At 60.5% G+C, this 23,956-nt stretch overlaps 1 protein-coding gene across 1 annotated transcript; it reads right to left on the bottom strand.

Moving 5' to 3' along the window:
- Window positions 1-10,700: 10,700 nt before the first annotated feature.
- SKOR1 (SKI family transcriptional corepressor 1) lies at window positions 10,701-14,837 on the bottom strand. Its single transcript, XM_050903578.1, is given in 10 exon segments — window positions 10,701-10,798; window positions 10,922-10,987; window positions 11,434-11,508; window positions 11,603-11,677; window positions 11,930-12,001; window positions 12,104-12,211; window positions 12,637-12,733; window positions 12,857-13,131; window positions 13,134-13,832; window positions 13,835-14,837. Coding segments are annotated over 10 exon segments (2,568 nt in total).
- Between the last annotated feature and the right edge of the window lie 9,119 nt (window positions 14,838-23,956).

Raw genomic sequence — 23,956 nt, 5'->3', positions numbered from 1 at the left:
CGGTCTGGCGCTCACATCTGGGCTCTCTCGAACAATGAATAATGAATTAATGGGACATTACGGAGCAGACCTGAGGCCAAATTCAGTTCTGGGAAGCACGGTTATTACGGAGCTGTCGTACCAGGGATGGTCCCGTATGCCAACCGGGGCCAGAGCTTGAGCTGATGTAGAAATTGACTGTATAAAAGGCTAATAGCCAGAAAAGGGATTAAAAAAAGAAAAAAAAAAAGAAAACAACCAAGCCCCAGCAATATCCAATTTCTTCTTCCATGCACAGCAGCAGCACGGCATTGCCTCACAGTTTAAAGTTCTGGGTCTGGTTTTAGGTGCTCTGAGCTGTGGCCTGCCCACGTTCAGGACACCACGTACCACAACAAACAGGAGTAAATTGTTGGTGTTTAATTGGAGCCTGTTCCACTTTCTCAGCCGGTGGAGTTACAGAGCGTTTGCTCGTGTGGAGATTCTGCTCTGATTACAGGCTGGGAGCTGCGAAGCCTGTTGCCAGCGACACATCTTCACAAAAGCATGGGAAAATCCATGTTCCCAACGCCCGAGACCTCTCCTGTGAAGCACTGCAAACCCATCTCTCGTGTGCTGATACCCTGGAAAACTCTAGGGATGGTGAAAAGCTGGAGGGTCCAGCCAGGCGCCCGCCTGGTTGCTCCCTTGCAGAGGTTCCTCGTGCATTTGCAGCTCGCCTCGGGCATCCCTTTAGGTTTTGCTGAAGTGATGGTCCTGGAAAGACAATTGCATACTCTGTTGTTAATCAGGATGCTGGTTTACCATCATTCCCTTGGGACACGTCTCAGGACCACACCTTACTTGCCTGGCTGACATGAAAAGTCTCGCTGAAGGTAGGAAGAGTCTCACGAGCAGGGCTTGACCCTCCGTCCCCTCCCATGCCCTTTGCTGCGCCGCCCTGGAGTTAACAGCCGCTTGCAGATTTCTTTAGGAGAAACCCTGTTTGCACTTTTAGCCTTTTTACTGTTCTTTCAAATGTTTCTTTGCCTGTGGACATTTGGGGGGGGGGAATCCCAATTTAAATCGAGCCCATTGTTTTCACTAAACTGAACTACAGAAAGATTTCAGAACGTGGTTGTGATTTGCCACATCTGTTATTTTTATGCATTGTTTTCGTGCCAAGAGTTTCATAAAAGGTGTTATATAACTGCATCGTATCACATAATTCAACATGTTTCCACAATTAGGAGCCCACGTGAGCATTTAAGCAACCATCTTGCCCGGGGTTTTTATGTTTCTGTACATCTTTCAGCCCAGCCAGCCTGAGAGACAAAGATGAACTGTGACAGTGGTTTCCTCCTTTCTCCTACAGACTCCACTGTCGTTTACTGATGGCCAAGTTCATCCGTGATCCGTGCTGCATAGATCGCTGCTGCATTTGCATTTAAAAAATAAACATGTAGTGCTCAAATCCTGTGCACTGTGTACCAGAACAAGCAGAGATTTATCCCATGGTTACATGTAACTGGATCATCTCTCTTCAAGACACTAACAGGTTCATTGTTTTCCAAATACTGCGAGATGAGCATTTATCACATGAAAAGAAAAATACATTTGCACTGAAAGCTACTGATGGACAGTTGGATCTAAGGCTGGAAAAAAAAAATGGTAGAAAACAATTTAAATGATTAAACATAAAACTGCTTTTGCTGTTCACTTGACGAGCAGCTCTCTTCTAACACTTAGCGCTGAACCCCAGATGACTTGTGCAAAGCCACCCATCGGTCCTCATAACCCTCCTGGCGACAGCCCCATATTTCTGAATCTCCTGTAAATGCAGAAATACGCTGTCTAATCGGGGGCAGGGGGGTGGAAAGTGGGACCAAGCCTGCACAGTCATCACTGATCACCCCCCAACGATGTCCTAACGCTTCCCGCTGCCAGCGAGAAGGGCAGGTAAGTAACAAATGAGGAGGGATCCTAGGGGAACCACAGCATCTTCTGCAAAGACCGCTTATGGAACAATTCTGGAGGATGTCGAAGAGGTTTGCAGACATGGGGTGCCATCCAGGCAGGCAGGGTTCAGCACGGAAGCCCACTGCTGCACTGGATGCCCACTCAGCCAGGTGGCTTCAGCTCCATTGCCCCTTTTCCCCACCACCTTCCCCAGTTAAAAAAAAAAAGATAATTAATGGTTGGCCATGAAATCAATCCAGAAAGATCTACAAGTCTGTGATGAGAGATGCCATTTCTGGAAGAATCCCCGAAAGGAGACTCTTCCACCTGTGAGCAGGGACCAGGAGTTTGGGTCTGATGGAGCTTTGCCGTGGAAGGGACAGGTTTAGGAGGACACACTCCACAGTTTTGCCATAGGTGAACCACTGAGAACTTTGGAAATTTCCAGCCTGGCACTGCTTTAAATGAAAAGCTCCATCTTGTTCTCCTGGGTCAGATATTCTGCATGCAGTTTCTAATTTGGACCACAGCTCTGGAAAACTTGATTAGAGCTGTGAAAACGGAATTTTTATTAGGGAGAACTGAGCTCTTGCCAAGGTTTATTTTTCAAGGGAGTAGGACCTAATCCTAGAAGTAGTTTCAGGGCTGTGCTGTTCTGGATGCCCTTGCAATGGTTTATGGCAATTATGCAGCCAAGCCTGGACTGACTGGTAATGTTTGCTTTGGACAAGTCGCTACAGATGGCAAGCAACTGCAAATGTGCTTCTCAACCTGGTGCAAGCATCACTGAAAATGTATTTTCTCCAAGTTGCTCTTTTTTTTTCCTCCCTTTTTACACAATTAATACGTTCCCACATCCATACTACCTAAAAACAACTAAGCATTTAAAGGCACGCAGAGAATAGAGAGTAACATATCTGTGTTCAGACAGAAGCCTGTTAGATGTAATCACCGGATAGACAAATCTCCTTGTCAGCTTTCAAAGCTCAAATTTCCGCAAAATCAAATAAAAAACCCCTCTTTAGGTGGATGCTTTTCAGGGAATAGCACATCAGTTTCCTCGAGGGAACCTACAAAGCTTATGGCATGGAGTGACCCTCTGGAGGGAGCTTTACATCTACACAGCGAGCAGTAACCAGACTGAACCAAGCCATAAATCCAGGAATGCATGGGAAAAGAGCAAATTAAAATGTGCTATACTTGGCAGGTTCCTTTGCAAGCGTAGTACTTGTGGAAGGTGACATTAACGGCCCTCGCAGCTGAAGGCTGCTCTTTCTTCCAGAGCTGGGGTAGCACAAGCAGGAGCAGCAAAGGCTTCCCAAAAAGGTGCTCCCGTCCTTTCCCAAAAGGGCTTTCCCTTGGGTGCGAGAGCTTCTGCGGCACTGCCCGCCCGGCTGGCACAGCCGCACAGAGCTCACCGCTGGCCATTCAGGCTGGGTTTGGGATGAGGAACCCACCACCACGACACACCGGGGATGGGGGCAAGCGGGCCTCGGGGACCTCAAGACCCCGCCGTAGGGCACCTTGACTGGCAACGAGCAGAGTGGGACCAACACTCTGCGTGCAAGCGCTGTGCAATGCATCGTGCCCACTGCTCCTTTCCTAGGCTACCAATTAATTTAATTGCCACACAAGAGAAGCGGCTCTGAGCGGTCAGACTGCCGGGGCGAGTCTCTTGGGAACCCATCATCCCATCGCTGCCTCCAACACACGATGGACTGGAAAATGTCCCTTCTCCAGCACAGGCACCGGTCCCCGGTCCCCGCCGCCCGCCCCCTCCCCAGCTAGTCCGCCTGCGCTGTGGCAATAGCGGCTTAATTCCTCCACAGAAAAGTAGTGAGAATTAATTTGTTAGTGTCAAATTATACCTTTGGATGTGCATGTTCAGCTCTTACGGACTTCAGTGAAAGCCTGGCCTTCACGCAGGCAGGCGTGGGCCTTTCGTGTTTGTAGCGTGCTTTGAAGCTGGGCTGGTGTTAGGAGGTGTGAAATACTCCGGAGAGGCGAGCTCACCCCACTTGCCGGCTCCGCCACGGTCAGGCAGCAAAGCGAAGCGAAAACAACAGGCGCGATGCGGGAACTCAGATCCCACAACTTCATTAAGAGTCAGAAAGGAGATCAAAGGAAAGAATTTTCAGCTTAAAAAAAAAAAAAAAAAAAAAAGGGAAAATATGTTTTAAGTTTCCAAGAAAACCACAGAGTTCACTTTGTTACATGAAAATAAATAAGTGATTTTGTAAGCAAGGCAAAGCTACCCTGCCGTACGCCCTTCTCTCATCCACGCAGCGCAGAAAGTCTTGTTTGTACCCAAACCTCCATCAATTTAATTAAATCCATACCTCCTTGCATGTGGACACTCCAGCCTGCTAACATACAGCTCCTTGCTGTCCTGTCCACACTTGTCCCCAACATACTGAAATTAAACCCAAAGAACACCGGCCATACACTTCATTGCACAAATTAAACTGATTTACACAAACCACTTCAGATGAAGGCGGGAGAAACCTCCAGCCAGGCAAGAACTAGACACACACCTTGTCCCCAGCCCCTTGCAGCCAGCCAGATCCTGAAATAGCCGGGATTTTTCCCCTAAGAAAGAGCTTTTTGAGTTCGCTGAGGGGAGGCTGAGGCAGCCAACAGCTCACGGCGCGTTTTGGCCACAACTGCACGTTTCAGGTCCACTTCAGCCAGCTGGACAAACAAACGTCCGCAGTGCCAGGCAGGCAGCACCCAAGGGACCGGCCAGCGTCACTGTGGGGCCACTCGGGATCATCTCCGAAAGGTCACGGCGATGCTGAGGACTGGGAAAAAGCAAATATGACACCCAGCTTTGGTCTGGGCAAGGAGGAGGATCCGGAGCGGTGCAGAACAGTTGGCCTCACCAGCGTCACCCCGGGAGGGTGATGGAGCAAATCCTGCTGGAAAGCATTTCCAAGAGGCTAAGATGACAGCGACTGGGAACAGCCAGCACGGGGTCCCCAGGCAGAAACCGTTCCTGGATGCCCTCTGTGATGAAAGGGCTCGCTCTGTGGATGAGGGGAAAGCAAGGGGGTTTCTTTATCTTGACTTTAGCAAGGCCTTTGGCATGGCTTCCCATAGCATCCTCATAGCCAAAATGGTGAGATACGAACTGGATAAGCGGAGCAGTAGGAAAACTGGCCAGACTGCCAGGCTCAAACGCTATTTTTGGGGTACAAAGTTCAACTGGCAGCCGGTGAGCAGTGCCGTCCCTCAGGATCAATATTGTCCTTATTAGCCACCTGAACGATGGGACAGAGCGTTGGCAGATGACACCAAACCGAGAGGAGCAGTCAACGCTGGGGATGACAGGACTGCGATTCAGAGAGACTGGGTCGGGCTGGAGAAAGGGCATGGACCTCGTGAAGGCAAATGCCATGTCCTGCCCCTGGGCTGGGATAAGCCCACGTGCCAGCGCAAGGTGAGGGCGACCGGCTGGAGAGCAGCTTCGCAGGAAGGGACCTGGGGTCCTGATGGGCCAAGATGTTTGGGGGCTGGAGCACACGATGTGTGGGGAGATGTGGAGGGAGCTGCAGTTGTCTGGCCTGGAGAGGAGAAGGCAAAAGGGAGGTCTCGCTGCTGTCTGCAAATCCCAAATGGGAGGGCGCAGAGAAGATGGAGCCAGGCTCTTCTCAGAGGAGCACAGTGAGAGGCAACGGGAAACATGAGAAATTCCAAGTAGATGATAGGGAAAACCTTTTTTTATTTTATCACGAGGGAGGTCAAGCACTGGAAGTGGAGAGAGATCGTGGAGCTCCTTCAGATATTCAAGTCCCAGCCGAACACAGTCCTGAGCAACCTGGTGTAGGTGGCCCAGCTTTGAGCAGGGACTGGACTAGAGCCACAGGTCCCTTCCAACCTGGATTTGACCTGCTGGTTTCCAGACCCACCCTGCGCCCGGACAGTTGTTGACAAAGGGAACATGTTTTCCCTGTGTCTCTGCACAGTACTCACCAGCCCACAGTCCAAGATAATACTTACTATAGCGATAAAACAGCATTGAAAGAGCACACGCAAAATCAGGTGAGTCTTACAAACACATCTTCCATAAAGCATGCCATGCTAGCCCAAGACTAGACAACTTGTTTTCAAAAAGATTGATCAGGCGATTATTTTTCCTCCCTGTCACCAACAGCAGATAGTCCCTTGGAATCAAAGGCACATAAAAAAAAGTTAGCACTTTTTTAGATGCTTGCTGGCAAGTTCTTTGTAGTTAATGATTAGACTTTCCAAACAAATGTGTCTTTTGATGATACAGTTGGTGGAACCTAAATAATCCTCAAGGAGGCAAATTAAGGACCGTCTTCTTCACTTTTAACTCGAGTGTTAGCCTTCCTAGTGTTCACCTGAGTACAGCACTATTTCTCTGATACTGCTCCATAAATCTGGTGAGAGCCTTATGCATTTACTAAAGAAGAGTCTGTCCTCACTTCGGAACAGAGCATCTTCGATTACCTGTAACGGTACCACTGGTCTAGCCCCCAGAATCAGGTCTGTGACCTGCAGTTCAGCCTGGGTTTCTCCTGACACCAGGATTTCATGGGAAAGCTGCTTTTCCCCCTCTCCCCCAGGTTGTGGGGGGTCAGTGAACCTGCAAGGGACACACGAGCCTCTCGGGACTGCCCCCCACCCATGGTACCACGCCACCCGAGCTCCCCCGCCCTGCATGGATGGGACCGACATCCACCCCTTGCTCATTTTCTTCCCCTCCAGCAGAATACCGTGCAAGCACGTTTTTACTCACTGATGGCCACCATCCCACATCGTAGCAGCACCACCCATCGCCCCAAAGCCCACAGGGACAGCAAGCGCCTGTTTTCTCCTCCTGCCCCCAAAGCTGCTGCTTCGGGAGGGACTCGACAGCTTCACCGCTGCGCATCTGTCTCGCAGAGAGGCGATGGCTGAGCTCTGCCCAGCTCTCTGCCGGGCTGCTCCCCCTGCGCTTCCCCGACCCAGGCTCAGGCTTGCTTTCCCAAGGGGTAATTTTGGTAGTTTCCATGGAAGTTGCACAGAACCTCAGTTCAAAACCAGACAAACTCCGGCGAGGAGCGCTGCGCAGCGCGGCGCTGGGAACGCCATCTCCTGGCGTCCTCTGAATCCGGCCACGCTGCCGCGGGAGAGACAACCCGCATCCAAGCTGACCCCGCTCCGCACGGGGTCAGCGGCGGAGGTTTGGGGCCTGTGACACACCGATCGAGCGGGTCCCCGCCACGCTCGGTGCGTGCCATAGCGGCGCAGTCCCACACGGTCCCGTGCATCCACACCACAGCGCAAATACCCTGCCTCAACCTGGCAGCTGATGGGTCGGGCACTTTGCATCGCTGCTGCAGACCCACCGGAGAGCATCTACCAGCCCCGAGTCCGCCCACGCTCGAGGGCGATCCCCTTCCTGCGAGAAAAGCACCTGCAATTCAACCCCAACTTCAGCGCGATGGCTCGAAGCACTTCTCAAAACGAGAGGCCAGGCTCCATCCAGTCGCTGCGATTTTAACGTGGGGGCTCTCTGGCGTTTGCACCCCCGTTAAGAGGGGAGCTGCTCCGCAAAGGGGACTTGCAGCTCAGAGGCAGCGCGGCAGCGAAACCCAGAGCAGACACCGCTCCGTCACTGGGAGCCATCACGTCTGCTTGCCTCCAAATAAACAGCCTTGCGTACAAGAGGAAGATAGCATATGGGGAGAGGCCTTGGCAAGGCTGGAGGTCTGGTGATCAGCTCCTTGGAGCTGCTCTGCCACTGGCCTGAAAGAACAGCTCCATCAGCTACAGGAAACAGACCTTCTGCTTCCCCCGATTCAGAATTCATCACAGGCTCAAATACAGACACTCCAGGCTTTTTCCTGCTTTAATTATTTAAAAATCCTAACTCTGGTTGTTTATTTTCAGGGGCTATTACTGCATTCAACTATTTTAAGACTGGGGGGAAAAAAAAAAAAAAGAAGAAAAAATTTGAAGCCTTTCCCTCATTCTGCTGGTGAAGTTTAATTCACTCTAATTATTTCATATTACTTAGACTATAATAGTTTCATAATTTCTAGTATATTAAGCACTTAATACGTTGTGTCATTTGAAGTCGCATATTAAATTCAGCAAAGTACATTTTAATGAGAGCTAAGTAGTGTGAAAATATTAATACAACATAATAGTTCATTTTTGCACCCGCGTTGGTAAGTGCCGCCACCGCCATGCATGGTGTGCCCGGGCAGGTGAGCGCAGCGGCGGCCGGAGAGAGCTGCTGGGGAGAGCACGGCTCCGGCAGCCCGGCACGAGGAAAGCGGGAGCTGGGAACGCACCGCAGACCAGAGCCCGGCTGCGGGCCCCGGCGAGGGGCTGGGGTCAGGAGCGAGAGCCGCTCCGAGGTGCGGCAGCGCCAGCAGCACGGCACGCTTCCCCCCAGCGCCAGCAGCCAGGGCCAAGCTCCTCCGTGGCTCCTCCACGGGGTCACCCTGTGCCACCTCCAGCCCACGAGGTGCCAGCAATGACCCAGCCAGAGAGGCGCAGAGGAACACACAAGGAAAGAGGCTCAGCTGCTCCCCTACAAGCTCCAAAGAGGCCCAACTATTTCACTCCCTCAAGCGACCCACCTCTCAGCTTGCAGAGCTTGACAATGCCTTTTTATTCACCTCTTTGCTGTCATCTCCCTGGTCTACGCATCCCTTCCACATCCTAACAAGATGATCTCCCTTCCCATAGGCTTACCTGCATGAGAGATGCCACCAGCAACCCCAGCCCCACTGCTCCCGCTCAGGGTCACATATTGCAGACACCTTCTGCAGCTCATGCAGCACAAAAGGATGTCCATCCCCAAGCAAGCCACAGGAGCTTTGCCTGCTGCTCTGAGAAACGAGGAGAACCCAAGAAAAAGTCAGCTGCACTTCCACCCCAAGGGTTTTGTAGCCTTCAGCCCAGCCAACCATGTTCACCTGCCCCAGCTCTGGCTTGGATGATCTTCCTCACCCACAGGTGATGGAGGATGCTGCTCCTGCTCCAGCACAGCTGATCCCCGGGTCAGACACTCGCTGCCCCATCCCTGCAGATGGGCAAAAGCCATGCTGAACTGCTGAGGGGGACAATGCCTAACAAAAACCACAGGGTTTGATCGGAGACTCCCAACGGGATTTAGGCTGGGAGGCACCTTTGGAGACCCCTGGCCTGACCCCAGCTCGGAGCAAGGCTGCCCGTCGGCGAGAGGAGCTGCTGGGCGGACACGGCCCCCGCTATGCCGGCAGGATGCGGCCCTGCAAGACGAGCCGGCGGCTGGAGGACCCGGGCCCCCTCCCTTTTGCAAAGCAACCCCCCCCGCGGGGTGCCGCCGGATCGGGCCCGGCAGCCGTGCACGGGTTGGGGGGGGGGGGGGGGGATGCCGGGCCGCATCTCTGCCCGCCGGGGCGGGAGGGGGGGGGCTGCACCGCCGGCTGCGCCCACGCGGTGGCGGCCCAGGCCGCGGAACCGGCGCTGCTCCGCTTAATGAGAGTCCCAGAAACTAATTAACGACAGAGCCGCGCTGCGGAACTCGCGGGGACGGCTCACACCGTAGGAACCCCGCGGGCAGCGCCGGGATGAGCAACGCGCAGCCCGACCCCCCGAGTGCATCCTTCCCCCCCCCGCACCCCGGGATGCTCCCGGTACCTGCAGCCCCGGTGCGCAGCGCTGCAAAAGGTGCATCCCCCCCTCCCCGGTCCCGGCCCCGCAGCCCCGGTGTGCAAACTGCATCCCCCCGCCCCGCAGCTCCCGGTGCGCCGTAGGACCGGCGGTGCGACGTGCGTCTCCCCTCGCCCCCGGTCCCTCCCGCCCCCGGAGCACCCCAGGACCCCGGTGCAAGGTGCATCCCACCCCCCCCCGCCCCCCGAGATATCGTGCTAGGCTAATCCTGGGCTGCAAACAGGTATTTAGGGCTAATAGGTGTGCGAGCACCTCCACACCCGCTCTCAGAGCTCATTAATGTAATACTTTCATGTGTGAAACGAGCATATAAATGGGCATTAATGAGCTCCCGGCTGCGGCGCGGAGGAGGAGGGGGAATGGGGAACTTCGCAGGGGAGCGGGCAGCCCCCCCCCCCCCGCCCCCGGCTGCGGTACCCGGTGTCGGCCCGCCCCGGGTCCGGGGGGGCCAGCGCAGAGCCCCGGGGCGGCCGTCGGGGCCGTGCGAGCCCCTCCCGCGGTGTGCCCCGGGGGGGGACACCCCCGCCCCCCGGGACAGCCCCACGGACCAGGCGGCTTCTTAAAGTCGGTTTTTATTAAAGAACCAAAATCACGTACAGAGTGGGGGGGGGGGGTGTGTCTCTCCCCAGAGCGGGCGAGCGTTGTTCTGCCTCCGGAGTCGCGGACCGCCCGTTAAAGTGCCGTTACATCCATAAATTTACAAGGGGGTGGTGAGGGAGAAGGGGGCCCGAGGGGGGGGGGGGATAAATATACATCATAAATAAATAAAAATCCAACAAATACTGTACCAAGAGAATCACAGTACATTTATATCCATTGCACATAGCCACTTTTGTTTCCAGTCTGGACAAGGGTCGAAGAAGCGGACACACAGGGAGGGAGGGGGAGAGGCGGAGCGGGGGGCCCCGGGGGGCGCGGGGCGCAGGGAGGGGGGGGGCCCGGCTCCCCCTCCGGCCGGCCCGGGGCCGCTCCCCGCCGTATTGCCAGTCCGAGGAAAGCCGGGCTCCGAGTCCTCTATGTACAAGTGTCTCCTCGTGGAAATGGCTTGTGTGGGCTCTGCCCGCATGGCTTCGGGGGAAGGGGGGGTCCGGGATGGGGTGGGGGGGGGCTCACTGGGGCAGCAGCGGCGGCTTGAAGGAGCAGTTCCCCGTGCAGTGCCGCGGGGTCAGCATTTTGCAGGAGAAGTGATGCAGCGCGTCGTGAGCCTCTGCAAAGCGACGGAGCCGTCACCCTCGGCTCCCCCGGACCCCCCCCCCCACGCGGGGGGGGTGGTGGTGGGGTGTCGGCCCCCCTTAGACTTCTGGGCCCCCCCCCTGTCCTGCCCCGGTACCTTTCAACTTCTGCTGGATGGCGTAGCGCGCTTTCCTCTCCTGGTCCAGCTCGTTGCACAGCGTATCTGGGATGGGGGGAGAGCATCACAACACGCCGGGGGCGGGGGGGGGACACGGGGGACCAGGGCGCGGCCGCCCCGTCGGGGATGCGCTGGGCCGAAGGGCATCGCGCTCGTCCGCAGTGCGGGGGGGGATGGGGGTGGAAAAAAGGGGGGGGGGGGGCCGCGATGCGCGCAAAGTCGGGCATGGCTTCCCAGGTAATTTTACGCCTCGGTTTTTAATTTAGCCCGGGTGGAAATTGCTGCGAGAAGGAAGGTTCATTCGCTCCCGTGTAATGATGCCTCGCAGCCGTTTGCGGGGCGGCTCGAAATCCCGAGATGAATCGGAGAGCACGAAAGGATATCGATTAAAAAAAAACAGAAATAAAAAAGGAAAAAAAAAAAAGGAGAGAGACAAAAAGGAGATAAAAAATAAAAGTACTAATTGCCGGATGGCCTGGGCCGGGCCTCACCTCGGACGATCTGCAGCTGCTGCACCATCTCCTCCCGATACGCCAGCTCCCGCTTCATCTGGTCCTGGAAGTTATCTGCGGGGGCAGGGGGGGTCAGCACCGCTCCCCGCCGCGGGGCCCGCTCCCCGGCCGGGGCGGGGGGGGGGGGGGGCGGAGGGATCGCCGGTACCTTTCAGGCTCTGGAAGTCCCTCTCCAGCTTTTTCCTCAGCTCCATTTGCTCCAGGACCAGTTTTTGTAACTCGTCTGTTTAAAAATACATGGCGGGGTTGAGGGGAGCCCGCACTTTTCCATATGGAGGCAGCTCAGCGCGGCGCTAATCGCATTACGTTACATTAATCACAGGAGTTAATCACTCCTGCAGAAAACACAAATACCTCGAGCCGCAGGGAGAGGCTGGGGGGTCCCGCCAGCCTCCCCCACCCCACCCCCCCCACCCCCGGCGGGCGCAGACCCCCGCAGCCCCCCGCCCCGCCGCGGGACGCGGCCCCTCCTCACCTCGGGCCAAATTTTCGATGTCTTTTTCCACCAGCTGCGTCCCGGCGACATCCATGCCGAGGCCGTCCTCTCCTGCGGGGGGGGCCCAGCGCCGTCAGCCCCGCCGCGGGGGGCTCCGCGGACCGGCGCATCGCCCTGCGGAGGGGCCGCGGCGGAGCGCGGACCGGCGCTTACCTCTGTCGGTATTTACAGGGCTGGGATGCGAGACATTCCTTTGGTCCTGATAGGATTTTCTGGTCTCTAAGTCCTCTGCCGCGGAGTGATTGTCTTCTTTATCTTGCTCTTAAAGTTAATAAACCGCTTTTCAACCATAAGCAATGAAAGTATGGTCCTGATATATCCTTAATTACATAATTACGGACAAAGCCCTCGTTAAAACCTTCTTAGCGGACATCCTAATCGCTTTGCTATTGGAAAGTAGCTTGCTGGCAGGAGCTCTGCCCCGCCGTGCCGTCTGCGGCCCCGCCAGCCCATCCCCGCCGCACCGGCCGCGTCCGACGGCGGCATCCCCGGGCCCGGGGGGGGGGACCGGACCCCTGGCCCCGTCCCCCATACGGAAACCGTTTATACCCGCTTTTCTCCCGAAAGCCCCCAAAACGAAAACGGCGGCCCGGGAGCCCCCCCGGGCTTGAGCAGCCGGCGGGGGCGGCGCCCGGGGCCGCGCCCTCGATGCGCACCGGCCTCCCGCCCCCCCCGGCCCCGTTTACCCTTAGCCTCGGGGGTGCACAGGTACGCGGCCGGGGCTCCCAGGGAGGCGGCGGTCTTCAGCGGCTGCAGGTGCTCCCCCCTATCCGCCGCGTACACCTACAAAAGAGCGAGTCAGGGCGGCGGCGGCGGGGGCCCCCGGGGCCGGCCCCGCGGGGACCCCCGAGGGCAGAAACACACACACACACACACAGAGCCCCCCCCCCCCCCCCGGCTCCGCACCTCGTAGACGCCCCTGCTGCTGCTCCGCTCGGGGCTGCCGTCGGGCGGCTGGCCGCCCTCCTGCGCCGCCGGTTCCCCCGCCTTCTCCTCGGGCCCGTCGGCCCCGGCGGGCGGCGGCGGCGGCGGCGGCTCCTCGGTACCGGCCAGCAGCCGGGGCGGCGGCGGCTCCCGTCCCTCGGGGGGGGCGGCGGCGGCGGCTGCGGCGTCCTCCTCCTCGTCCTCCGGGAAGCGGTTGGACTCCACGTCCACCTCGGGCTCCTCAGCCGTGTCCCCCCGGGGGAGAGCGAGCGGTAGCTGGAGCTGCCCTCGCTGAGGAAGTCCGGGGAGAGGTAGCCGGGGCCGCGGGGGGCCGCGCCGCCGTACGCCTCCCGGGTGCCGTAGAGCTTGGCGATGCTCTCGGCGTCCTTCACCACGGGTCGGAAGGCGGAGAGGTAGCTGCCCTTCCTGGGCAGGGGCAGCGGGGGGAGCAGCGCCTCGTCGCCGGAGCGCTCCTCCTCGCCCGCCGCCCGCGACAACGCGCTGGGGCAGCGCTCGCCCTCCGCCCCGGCGCCTTCCTGGGGGGTAGCGCTGCTCCTCCCGCTGCCCGACGGCTCCGAGCCCTCCAGCTCGCCGTGCCGGCCCGACAAGCCCGGCGGCTCGGCCGCCGCCGCCGCCGCCGCCGCCGCCGCCGCCACCACCACGGCCGTGGCCGCCGCCTTGGCCTGGCTCTGCGCCGGGTAGGGGGGCACGGGGAGGCTGCCGGCGGCCGGCCAGAAGACGGGGAAGGAGGGGTAGACGCCGGTGTCCTTGGCGGCTCCGGGCTGGTGGGGCGGCTGGGCCGGTTGGTGCGGGTGGGGGTGCGGGGGTCCCCAAAACATGCCGGGGGGCAGCGCGCCGCCCTTGCCCGCCTCGCCGCCTCCCGCGCCGCCCAGCGCGTCCTCCTGCTTTTTGGGGCAGAGTCCGAAAGCGGCGGCGGGGAAGCCGTAGGGGTGGGGAAGAGCGGCGGCGGCAGCTTCTGCAGCATCCCGAAGCCCTTGCTGGGCACCGGGATCACCGGGTAGCTGCGCACCGCGCCCGCCCCGCCGTGCGCGCCCGCCGCCCCGCCGTGCGCCGCCGGTAGCCCCAGCGCCCCCCGCTCGCCCGCCGGCTCCTGCCCGCTGCAGCGCAGGCTCTTGTGAGCCGGGGCCAGCTCGGGGCCGGCGGGCGGCGGCGGGTGCAGCGCGGCCTTGGCGGCCGGGGAACCGGCGCCGGGCCCGCCGGCGGCCGCCCCTTGCAGGGAGAAGGTCCGCTTGCGGGTGCCGCCGTTGAACATGGCCTTGACATCCTCCCAGGCGTGCGACAGCTCCTCCGTGGCCGTCTTGTCGCTGAGCTTGAGGTGGCGGCGCCAGGAGTTGAAGTTGGCGGCGTCGGGCTGGGTGTACTTGGAGTCCGGGGTGCGGTGGGAGTGGAAGATGAACTTGTTGGGGGAGAAGTACATGCTGCAGTAGCTGCACTTGATGCACTTGGCGCGGGAGCTGTTGTAGCGGGCCGGGATGAAGCTGCCCCGGGAGCCCCAGGCGCACTCGTGCACCACGTCGAAGGCGAAGTTCTCGGGCAGCTTGGGCGGCTTGTGCTCGCCCAGGAAGGACTTGCAGAGCCGCTCCGCCTCCCGCTTGGTGATCATGCCGCAGCGGCGGGAGGAGATGGGCATGGCCCCGGCCCGCCGCAGGATCTCCAGCTGCACCGGCGTGCACTGCACGCAGGTGATGCCCAGGGCCACCCGCCGGTTGTGGATCTCATTGTAGCTGTAGTTCTTGAGCAGCGTGTTGGAGATCTGCGCCAGGCACAGCCGCTCCTGCCCGTCGATGACCAGGGACACGATGGGCACGCCGTACAGAGAGGTCTCACCCACTTGGTTGGGCTTGAGGGTATTGGAGCCCTGGTACGGCTGCAGCTCTTGCTTTGAATTTGGGGAGGAGCTTGCATCTCTCCCATTTCCCATCTGACTGGCGATCGCCTCCATTCCCCCCCAAAACGCCCCTGCAAAACAAAATCGGGGAAAGGCGCGGGTTAGAAGCGCTCCCGGGGCCCCGCCGCCGCCGCCCGCCGCCGCGCCCGGCCCGCCGCTCCCGGAGCCCCGGCTCCGCGGCCCGGCTGGGTCCCCGCTCGGCGCTGCCGGCCCCGGCCCGGAGCCCTCCCCCCCCCCCCTCCGCCCCCCCCGGGCGCTGCCGCAGGACCCTCCCCGCCGCGGGCAGGCCGGCCGGCCGGAGAGGTCTGGCGGAGCCGTAGCGCATCCCCCGCTCCGCGGCCGCCGGTACCGAGCCCCGCCGCATCCGCCGCCGGGCGCAGACCCGCGGCTGGCCGGCCCCGGGAGCCCGGCGGCAGCGACCGCCCGGGGCAAGGGCGTCCCGAAGTGTGTGTGGGGGGGCCATCCCCCCGCCCCGGGTCCCCGGGAGGTGCCGCGTCCCTTCCCTTTGTGCCGGCTCGCCGAGCCGTGCCGGGCCGCCGGTTGCGGCGAGCCCCGGGCGGGCTCCAACGAAACGCGCCGGAGGATGCGACCGGCGCGTCCCGCGGTGGCGGGGCCGGGGAGGGGGGGGGGACCGAGCCCCGGGCCGGGCCGGGCGGGCCGAAACTTGCCGCTCGGTGCCCGCTGGCGGGCGGAGCGGGGCGGCGGGCGCGGCTGGCCGGGAGCCCCTTTGTCGTGTCTCCGGCAGGCGATTAGGAGCGGGCGGATTAGGGGCCGAAGGGCGGGCAGGACCCGCAAGCACGTAGCAGCAGAAGGGCAGCAGCGAGCCAGGCAAATTGGCTTAGCGGGGAGGGCTCACGGCGGTAAGCCGCTTCCGTGGTCATTACACAAAATAACGGGGAGCGCCTCCCGAAAACGCGCCCCGATCCCGCCCCCCCCCCAAAATCCCCTCCATCCGCCGCCCGCTCCCACTTACCGCGCCGCGGAGCACCGGCTGGACGTGCAGGCTCTCCTCGGGGCTAGGGGCCGCAGCCCGGCGCCGGGGCCGCCATCAGCCGGGGGGGTGTGTAGAGGGGGGGTGTGGGGGGGTTGTGGGGGTGGGCCCCGTCCCCACCGAACCCTTTACCGCGAGCAGCCGCCGGGGCGCGGGGCGGGCGGGCAGCGGCGCGCCCTTCACCGACGCCTCGGGGCCGCCGCCCGCCCCGCCGCCGCCGCCGCCGCCGCCGCGTCCGCCCGGGCGAGATGCAACAAGAGCGAGTGACCAGCCGCGCCACCGAGGGAGGATCCGGATCCGTACTTGGAGACGCTGCACATTGATCCGGTGACAGCTAAAATAACGGGAAGACACACCCACTTAGCACCAGCATATTTACATTAACTGCCTCCGGGACCCCGCGGCCGTCAATCACCGATGCGCTCCAGTCAATCACGGCGCGGCTTTAAGGCACGGCGGAACGGGGAGGGAGAGGGGAAGGGGGGGGGGGGGGGGGGGCGTGGGGGGCCGCCGCCGAGCGGGGACCCGCCCGGGCTGCCCGAGGTAAGAGCGGGGATCAGCCCCGGGCCGCACCTGCGCGGGGCTTCCGCGCCGCTCCGCGCCTCTCCGCGCTCCCCCCCACCCACCCACGGTGTGGGCATCCCCGGGGGAGCGATGCTCGTTGAAAGTTTGCGTGGGGAGCTGGCGGCAACGAAAAGAGGAGCCCGGGGGGGGTGGCGGAGGGGCCCCATCGAAATCGGGGATGCGCTGCTACCGCGCATCCCCCCCACAGCGGGATGCGCGCTCCGCCGGCGGGGCGCGGGTGCGGGAGCGGCACCGGGGGTGAGGGGGGGACATCGGGGCGGCAACGAAATCGCCGGGAGGCGAGGGCGGGGGGGGCCGCGCCCGTGTTTTTTCGTTCCCCACGGGGGCCCACTCCACGCCGGCAGGACTGGCGGCCACCGGAGCGGGGAGGGGGAGGGGGGGACACCCCCCGCTCCGGTGGCCGCCGATCCTGCCGGCGTGGCGGGGGCCCGTAGCCGCGTCCCTGCCCTGGTCGGGCTCCCGCATGCAGCGCTCGTCACGGCCACGTTAATTAAACTGTAATTAATCATCGCGTCCGGCCGCGATCGGCGCAATTACACCGATCAAACAGAAGTTAATAACGGCGCGGATCGCCCCCAGCTATCACTTTTGTGTGGGTGTCCCCCCCTTCCCCGCCATCATCAGAGGCGCCGGGAGGATGCGGCGGAGCCGGCGCGGAGCGAAACGCAGGTGCGGAGCCACCCATCTCCTCCGCGCTCCCCGGACCGCCGGGGTTGAACCGACCCCGGTCCACGCTCCCACGCGGGAAAGCGACCGCGCCTCCCCCCGGGACGTCCCGTCGTGGGGGACGCGGACCGGGTGCTGCCGGCCGGGCCTTGCGGCGCGGCCTTCCCGCAATGATCGCAACCCGAGCCGGTAATTATTCCTCGCCTTTTAATTATTTATTCCCCCCCCCCCCCCCATCCTCCAGCTAGGCGGACGCAGGAGCGCGGTGAGACGCGCCCGCGCCGGGGCCAAGCCCCGCTGCCCCCCTCGCCGCCGGGATTCGGGTGATCCCACGGCGTTAAATACCCACAGTGGCTGCGGAACCGTCTGCGAGGCCACGCCGGGCTGCGAGGCACCGGGAGCGGGCGGCGGCGCGGACCGAGCCGGTACCCCCCCCCGCCTTCCCGGGGCCGCTCCCGCGGCGACACGTCGGGGGGGTGGGGGGTGGGGGGGCTCCGGGAGGATGCGGCTCTGCCCTCACCCCCTCCGCCGTGCCCTTTCCCGGGCCGTGTGGCTGCCCCGGTGCCCGCAGAGCTCCTCCGGAACCCGGAGAAGCGGAGCCGGCCCCCGGCTCGCCCCGACGGCGGTGCGGCAGCGCGGAGCCCCGAGGCGGGGACCGGCTCCGGCCCCGCCGCTCCGGCCCCGCCGCTCCGGCCGCGCTCCCCGCCGGCGCCCCGCTCCTCGCAGCCGCCGTATCTTTTAACAGTTGAATTGACTGCAGTTTTTGTCAGTTAATTAGGTTTAATTTACATAATTAGTACAGTATAAAGAGTATTGGGGATAATCAGGAGGTACGTCTCGCTTACTGTGTAAACACGGATTCGGAATTAAAAATCAGATGTAATTAAGGCGTGTGCGCGCGGCTTTTAATTGTAATGAATTTCTAATTAACGCTCAACGATCGCCGCACGCGAGAGCCGGGACGTTTGCGGGCTCCGCCGCCGCCCCGGGCGCCCCCCCGGGGGCCGCCGAGCGGGCTGGGGTGCGCGGGCGCGGAAGGGGCGCGGAAGGGGCGCGGAGGAGCCGCGGCCGCCGGGGAGGCGACGGGCAGGGCTGGTGCGCCCCGACGGGACCCCCCCCACCCCCCCCTTCCTAATTCATTCCCCCCCCCCCCCGCCCCGGGCCGGTGCCGCTGGCAGGCGAGGCCGGCGGATAATTTAGGTTAAAACTTAGGGAGCCGTGTCACGGGTGTATAAATAAATAATCACGCGGGGACGGCCGCGAAAGGCCCCTCTCTCCTGGAGGGCTGTGCCGAGATTGCCACATAAATCACGGCGGTCTAATTCAGTGGAAGTTTAATAAACGCCTCCTATTGGAAATGAATGTTCCCCATTTAACAGTTGTATCAGCACCATATAAAACCATGACCCCAATAAATTTAATTTTAGAGGCCGATCAATCCGGGCTTCTCTCTATCGATCCGCAGCGGCTCTGCGCCTTTACAGCCTCTTCCGCGGCCCTTCCCGGGGAGGCGGGGGGGAAGGAGCGTTTCGATTAGGCTCTTTATTAGGAAAAGATTGCTCCGAGAGGCCTGAAAATTAAACGGTGACATTTTAATTACTGGACATTGACAAAGGGAGCGGGTGGCGGCTCTCTGCAGGCCGGGCACGCTGCGCCTGACCCGGCGTGCTGAGCACCCGCGGAGGGTGGGCAGGGACGGGCAGGGACGGGCAGCGACACGGCGGGGAGGGGGAGGATTGGGACCCCCCGGGGCTTCTGCCGTGTGACCCCCGGCGAGCCTGCGGGGCCTTCTCGGTGCACCCCGGGGCCCCTTCCAAGTGCCCTGGCTGTGCACGCCTGCCCGATACACCCCCTCTGTGCACCCCGGCTCTCCCACCATGCACCCCCCCATCTATGCACCCCGGCTCTCCCACCATGTCCCCCCCTTCTGTGCACTCCACAATGCCCACTGTGCCCCCTCCTCTACGCACCCTTTGTCTCCACAACACGCACCCTGGCTCTCCCCAACGTGCACCCCTTGATGTGCCTCAGGTTCCCCACTGTCCAACCCCCTCCAAGTGCTGTCACCTCGTCCCCTGTCCCCCGACCCCCTACCCCCCCCCCATGGCAGTGCTGCCCCTCACCTTTCTGGCCACCCAAGCCCTCCCCGCGCTGTCCCTGCCGGCTCTGTATCTGCCTCATTTCCCTTGGCCGGAGCGGCTGCGGGGTGGCAGGGGCTACGGAGGAACGCAACGTACACGATCGATAGACACGACTTTATTGATTAGGTTAAACCAGCGCCTTCGCGGAGATGGAGCGGGATGAGCCGAGGGCAGCAATTAACTCTGGCTTCGCCCTGCCAGGCCGTGCCGTGCCGTGCCGTGCCGGGGACAGCCGGGCACCGCGGCCCTCCAGGACGGAGCTGCACTCACCTGTGTGCGGGGCCCGGCCGGCAGCTTTGTCTCGCCTGCAGAGAAGTTTTCCTCCTCCTGCCTGTAAAAGCCCCAGACATCCATTTGCCATTAAACATCTCCCGGGCTGAGCGGCTACTTATAAACCTTGAACTTTCACTGCAGGACTTGGCGGCGAGAGCAGCCGCAGTGGGGTACCGGCGAAGCAGCAGCCGCTCCAGTAGCCGGTAAGGCTCAATCTATAAATCCTGTCCTTAGTGCACACTTGTAGTTTATGGCCGTACCCTTTACCGAAGGTAAAGCAGCCCCGGGTCAGCGCAGCTCCTCGGCAGCCGCACCGCAGCGCTCCCGCTGCAGCTTCCTGCAGGGAAAGGCACAGACCTCTGAGCTTTTATTTTCTTAAAGCACAACCTTCTTTTTACTCAATGTGACCAAAATACTTTAATATAGCTAGAGATTTTTTAATTTTTTTTCCCTAATAGCCTTTCCCAGACCAGGCCGGGCAGCCCGGCGCTGCAGTACTGGTGAGCTGGGGGAGCAGGATGAGGCCAGCAAGTTCAGGGGATGGTCCCCCCCATCCCTCCACATTTCTGCCCCACGGTGCCTGTGAGCCCCCCCCAGCCTGAGGGGTCCCCCAGGGAAGGCTGAAGATGGGTTATCCTAAAATAACTGCTATAGCTTGGGACCTCACCATCGTGTAATGAGCCTGGCTCCCACCACAGGGACATCATGCCCACTTGGGGCTTGGGCTGGTTCCTGCCCGGGTCTCCACAGGGCAGAGGGGAGTCCCGGGACAGCAGTGGGGCAGGGACTGGGCTGCACGGGGCAGGAGTCACCCACAAATAACCTCACATGGCTGAAGAGGGTCTCCTGAGCACCCTCCGGAGAAGCTGAGAGGCCAGAGCTGGTTCTTCTGCAGCTCTCAAAGAGCTGGGGTCATCTGTGATGTGTTTAACTCAGCCCCGTCGGCACGCCGAGGCCTGCGTGGGCCGGCTCCCGGCAGCTGAGCGAGGACGGGTCTCCTGGGGGTGTTGTCAGGTCTCTTACGTGTTTATCTCTGCCGGCTGCACGTCTTAACGGGAGCAGGAGGAAGAGCCCCTGTACAAAGATGCTTTGTCCCCAAGAGGCTGAGCAGCCTCGGAGTCCTCCGCAGGGAGAAGCGCGGGGGCCGCCTGCTTCAAACCCCTGCGAAGGCGAAGGATTTGCTGCTCCCATTCACTGCCTGAAGAGGCTGAGGGTGTTTCTGCATGCCCTGGACCCCTGCGCTGCGGGGAGCAGTGGAGCAGCCACCGAGGGCTCCTCTGTGCTGGGGAGCCCCTCCAGAGCAGAGCCCCAGCTTGGGGTGTCTCAGCTCTTGCAGCCCCCTGACCTGCCTCCTCCCTCCTCTTCCTCACCGGCTGAGGCTGCAGGCTCCCTTGGGGGGGTCCCAGGTGCATCTCCCCTGGGGCTGGATGCTGATGGCCCCCCCGGGCTGTCCTGCCCGGAGGCAGCGCTGGGCAGAGGGAGTGCAGTCGGAGCCAGAAAGCCAAGGGAGCTGTGTGTCTGCCCGGGCGGCATCGCCCCCCTCCCCACCCGCAGCCGAAGTCCCTCTGTCACCAAACAGTGGTCTCTGCCGTGGGCTCCCAGAGCCTTTGCTCTCCGTCAGCGGATTTTGCTCCCTGCAGGATTAGGGATTTTTTTTTTCCAGCTGAGACCCAAATTCCTGGGTTTTGCTTCAGACGTTGCCCACATGCTCCCTGCATCACAGAAACGGAGGGTCCCTGCGGTCCATCCCTTTACCGTTGATGCCTCCAGGTAAACTTTCCCTGCAGGACCACAAAGCTCCGCGAGGCAGGAAAACACATACGCCACTCCCAGATTCGATCCTCTGGTTCGCTTACGCTTTCAGATGTCAAAGGGATCAAACGAAGCTGTTTCTAGTGATTGCTCAGTTATTAACGTTAGCCCATCGCTGGCCGCTGCCGTCCCTGCTCGACAGACATTAAGCCCAGGGAGAGGGATGGGTCGGGGACCCCTCGCAGCCCTCGAAGCCGCAGCCCGCTGCAATTCCCCGTTTCTGGTTTCTTTGCCAGCTGTATGCGTGTGTACAGACACACACACACACACACACGCATGCACGCACACGCAGCTTTTCAGGCTGTTACTCGGAAAACAAAGACTGACACTTTGCCTTTGGAAAGCTGACAGCAGGGTGTGTTTGGCCACGGGATACAAGAAACAAAATATTTTCTAATTCTGTGCTGCGTTTAAGGGCAAACTACCCCAGGCTCGTCTCACAGGATGAGCTTCGCCTGGCAAGGAACACAGGCAGAGAAAAACTGAAAATATTGGAAGTTTTGGCACAGATGGGACATACCCAGTTTTTCCCAGAGCCTGGGAGCTCCCACATACACATTCCCATAGGAGATGGGGGTCTATCGGTACCACCATGACTGAGGTTACAGGGAGAGGAGACAGAGGGGTGAGACTGGTGTGGGGCTGCTGGTGGAGTCCCTAAATGAGCTGGTGGGATGAGGAGTGGGACTGGGGGGGATGGAGGGGGTCACTCAGTACATCTATAGCATCCACTGCTGAATTAATGAGTTTGTTATGACCCCCCCCCATGCTGCCTTCTGAGCAGGACTCAGCTGTAGGGTATAATATTGCTGCATTTTCTGCAAGCTTTTCCGCCAAGAAATGCCCTGATTCAGCCTCCAAAAAGTTGCAGCAGGAAGGAGGAGAGAGGGACAGCATCCCCAGGCAGCCCCGGCTCTGCTGCAGCTCCTGCCTGTGTGGAGAGCAGCACCGCTGAGCCCCTTCGCAGCACCCAGTGCTTCCAGCCCTGCCTGGCAGCTGGGAAAAATCTCCCTGCCTCTTCATTTCCCATCGCCGGAGCGGGTTTTGGGGCCGGGATGACGTTACACGCAAGGCTGGCAGCAGAGCCCAGGGCACGTTCCACGTGTCTTGGCGATCTCAAAGTCACCTCTGCGTGCACGCAGCCCCGGCGCCGAGGCAGCTTTTCCTTAGCCCAAATACAGCACAGCAGCCCCCGCTTCGTTGTGCTGCTCACAGGGCTGCACCCCAGGGGATCCCTTCAGCCGGGTTTTGGGGGGGGTGACCCTGCACCGCATTGGGGTGCCCCACACCAGGCTCACCCGGGCTCCCGCTGCCCCACACGGCACAGACACGGCGTCAGCATGCACTTGCTGCGGGGAGAGGAGCCCGGGCTGGGGGCAGACCTGCTGGGGAGCTGCTTGCCGTGGGTGGGGGCAGCCAGCGGAGCTAAATTTGCCCGGATCCCGGCCCAATTTTATTGCCTTCCCCCCTTCCTCTTACTTTTGCCCCTTGGTGCTGATGGGTAGTGGTGAGAATTGGGCTGAATTGCTTGAATTGGGCTCTGGGGGCACCAGGGGCTTGCACACGTGTGTGCAAAGCAGGGCCAGGATGGGGGTTGGAAGGGGAGAGCGAGGTGCTGTGCTGGGGGGGGGGGACACACCCAGCAGCCCCCATGCAACAACACAGACTGGGCTGTGGGCTCCAGCCCTCCCATGGGGATCCGCTATCCAGAGCCACCATCTCCAAGGCAGGAGGTGGCAGTTCGGGGAGACCCCACCTCGCTGCCGCTCAACCCTCGGGGTGGCAGCAAGGCTGGCCGTGCTGAAGAGGAGCCGGGTTTTCCCCAGCCTGCCCGCTCCGCTCTCTCATCCAGCCCTAATCCCCCCCAAAACGGCACTGACCCGGCGCCGGGAGCGGAGTGGAGCAGAAGCGGTGCCGCCGAGCAGACCCCCGGCCGCTCATCCTCCTCCCGTCCCCCGGCTGCACCGAATTCAAGGACTTGGGGAAGGAAAGATGACAGAGGCCCCAAACCTCCTCCATGATTGCTGGATTGATTAAGTATACTGATGAAGACGGCAAGGTTAATACGTATGCCAGTGAATTATAGCACTGTCAGCCCGTTAGCCAGGAGATTTTTCACGTTTCCATCAGCTGGCATCCCGCACAGATTTTCAGGGTGACGTCTTCCCCTCCCGACCTCCCTGCCAGGGAAAGCGAGAGGAAAAGCCTTGGTTTTACTGACTTTTTAACTAAATCCGAGGGAGAGACTTTTTATCCAGAAAAAGCTAATGCAAACTGTTAGAGATAAATAAATGGAAGAGCTGCCTATAGTCTGGTTGGCTCACAGGGAAGAAATTTGTCTCACTTTAGAAAAAGGACCTGGAGGTATGGGGGCCGTTGACTCATTCATTGTACTGTTATCTGCCAGGGAGGTTGTGACATCAGAGCAATTAAGACAAACTTTAGTCTATAAGTTCATGCCTGCAACCTCTATACTTCAAAAGAAGACAAATGATCCCTCCAAGGAAGGAAACAAAGTCTTTTCCAGGCTGCTTCCAGAGTAACATTTAGGATTTGCAGTAGTTCAGGAGGAATTTTTCACCGAACTGTTTTTTTTTTTTTAAGCTGCCGGTATATAATAAACCACCTGAGCTTTTTTTTTAGCAAAAGTTTATTTCTAATGCAAAGACAAGCAAACAAAAGCCCCAGCCTCCTCCCCCACCCAA

The sequence above is a fragment of the Gymnogyps californianus genome, chromosome 11, assembly GCF_018139145.2.
Source record: "Gymnogyps californianus isolate 813 chromosome 11, ASM1813914v2, whole genome shotgun sequence".
Taxonomy (NCBI): Eukaryota; Metazoa; Chordata; class Aves; order Accipitriformes; family Cathartidae; genus Gymnogyps; species Gymnogyps californianus.
Note: the sequence above shows the minus strand (reverse complement) of the source record. Positions and strands in the feature narration are given on the sequence as shown.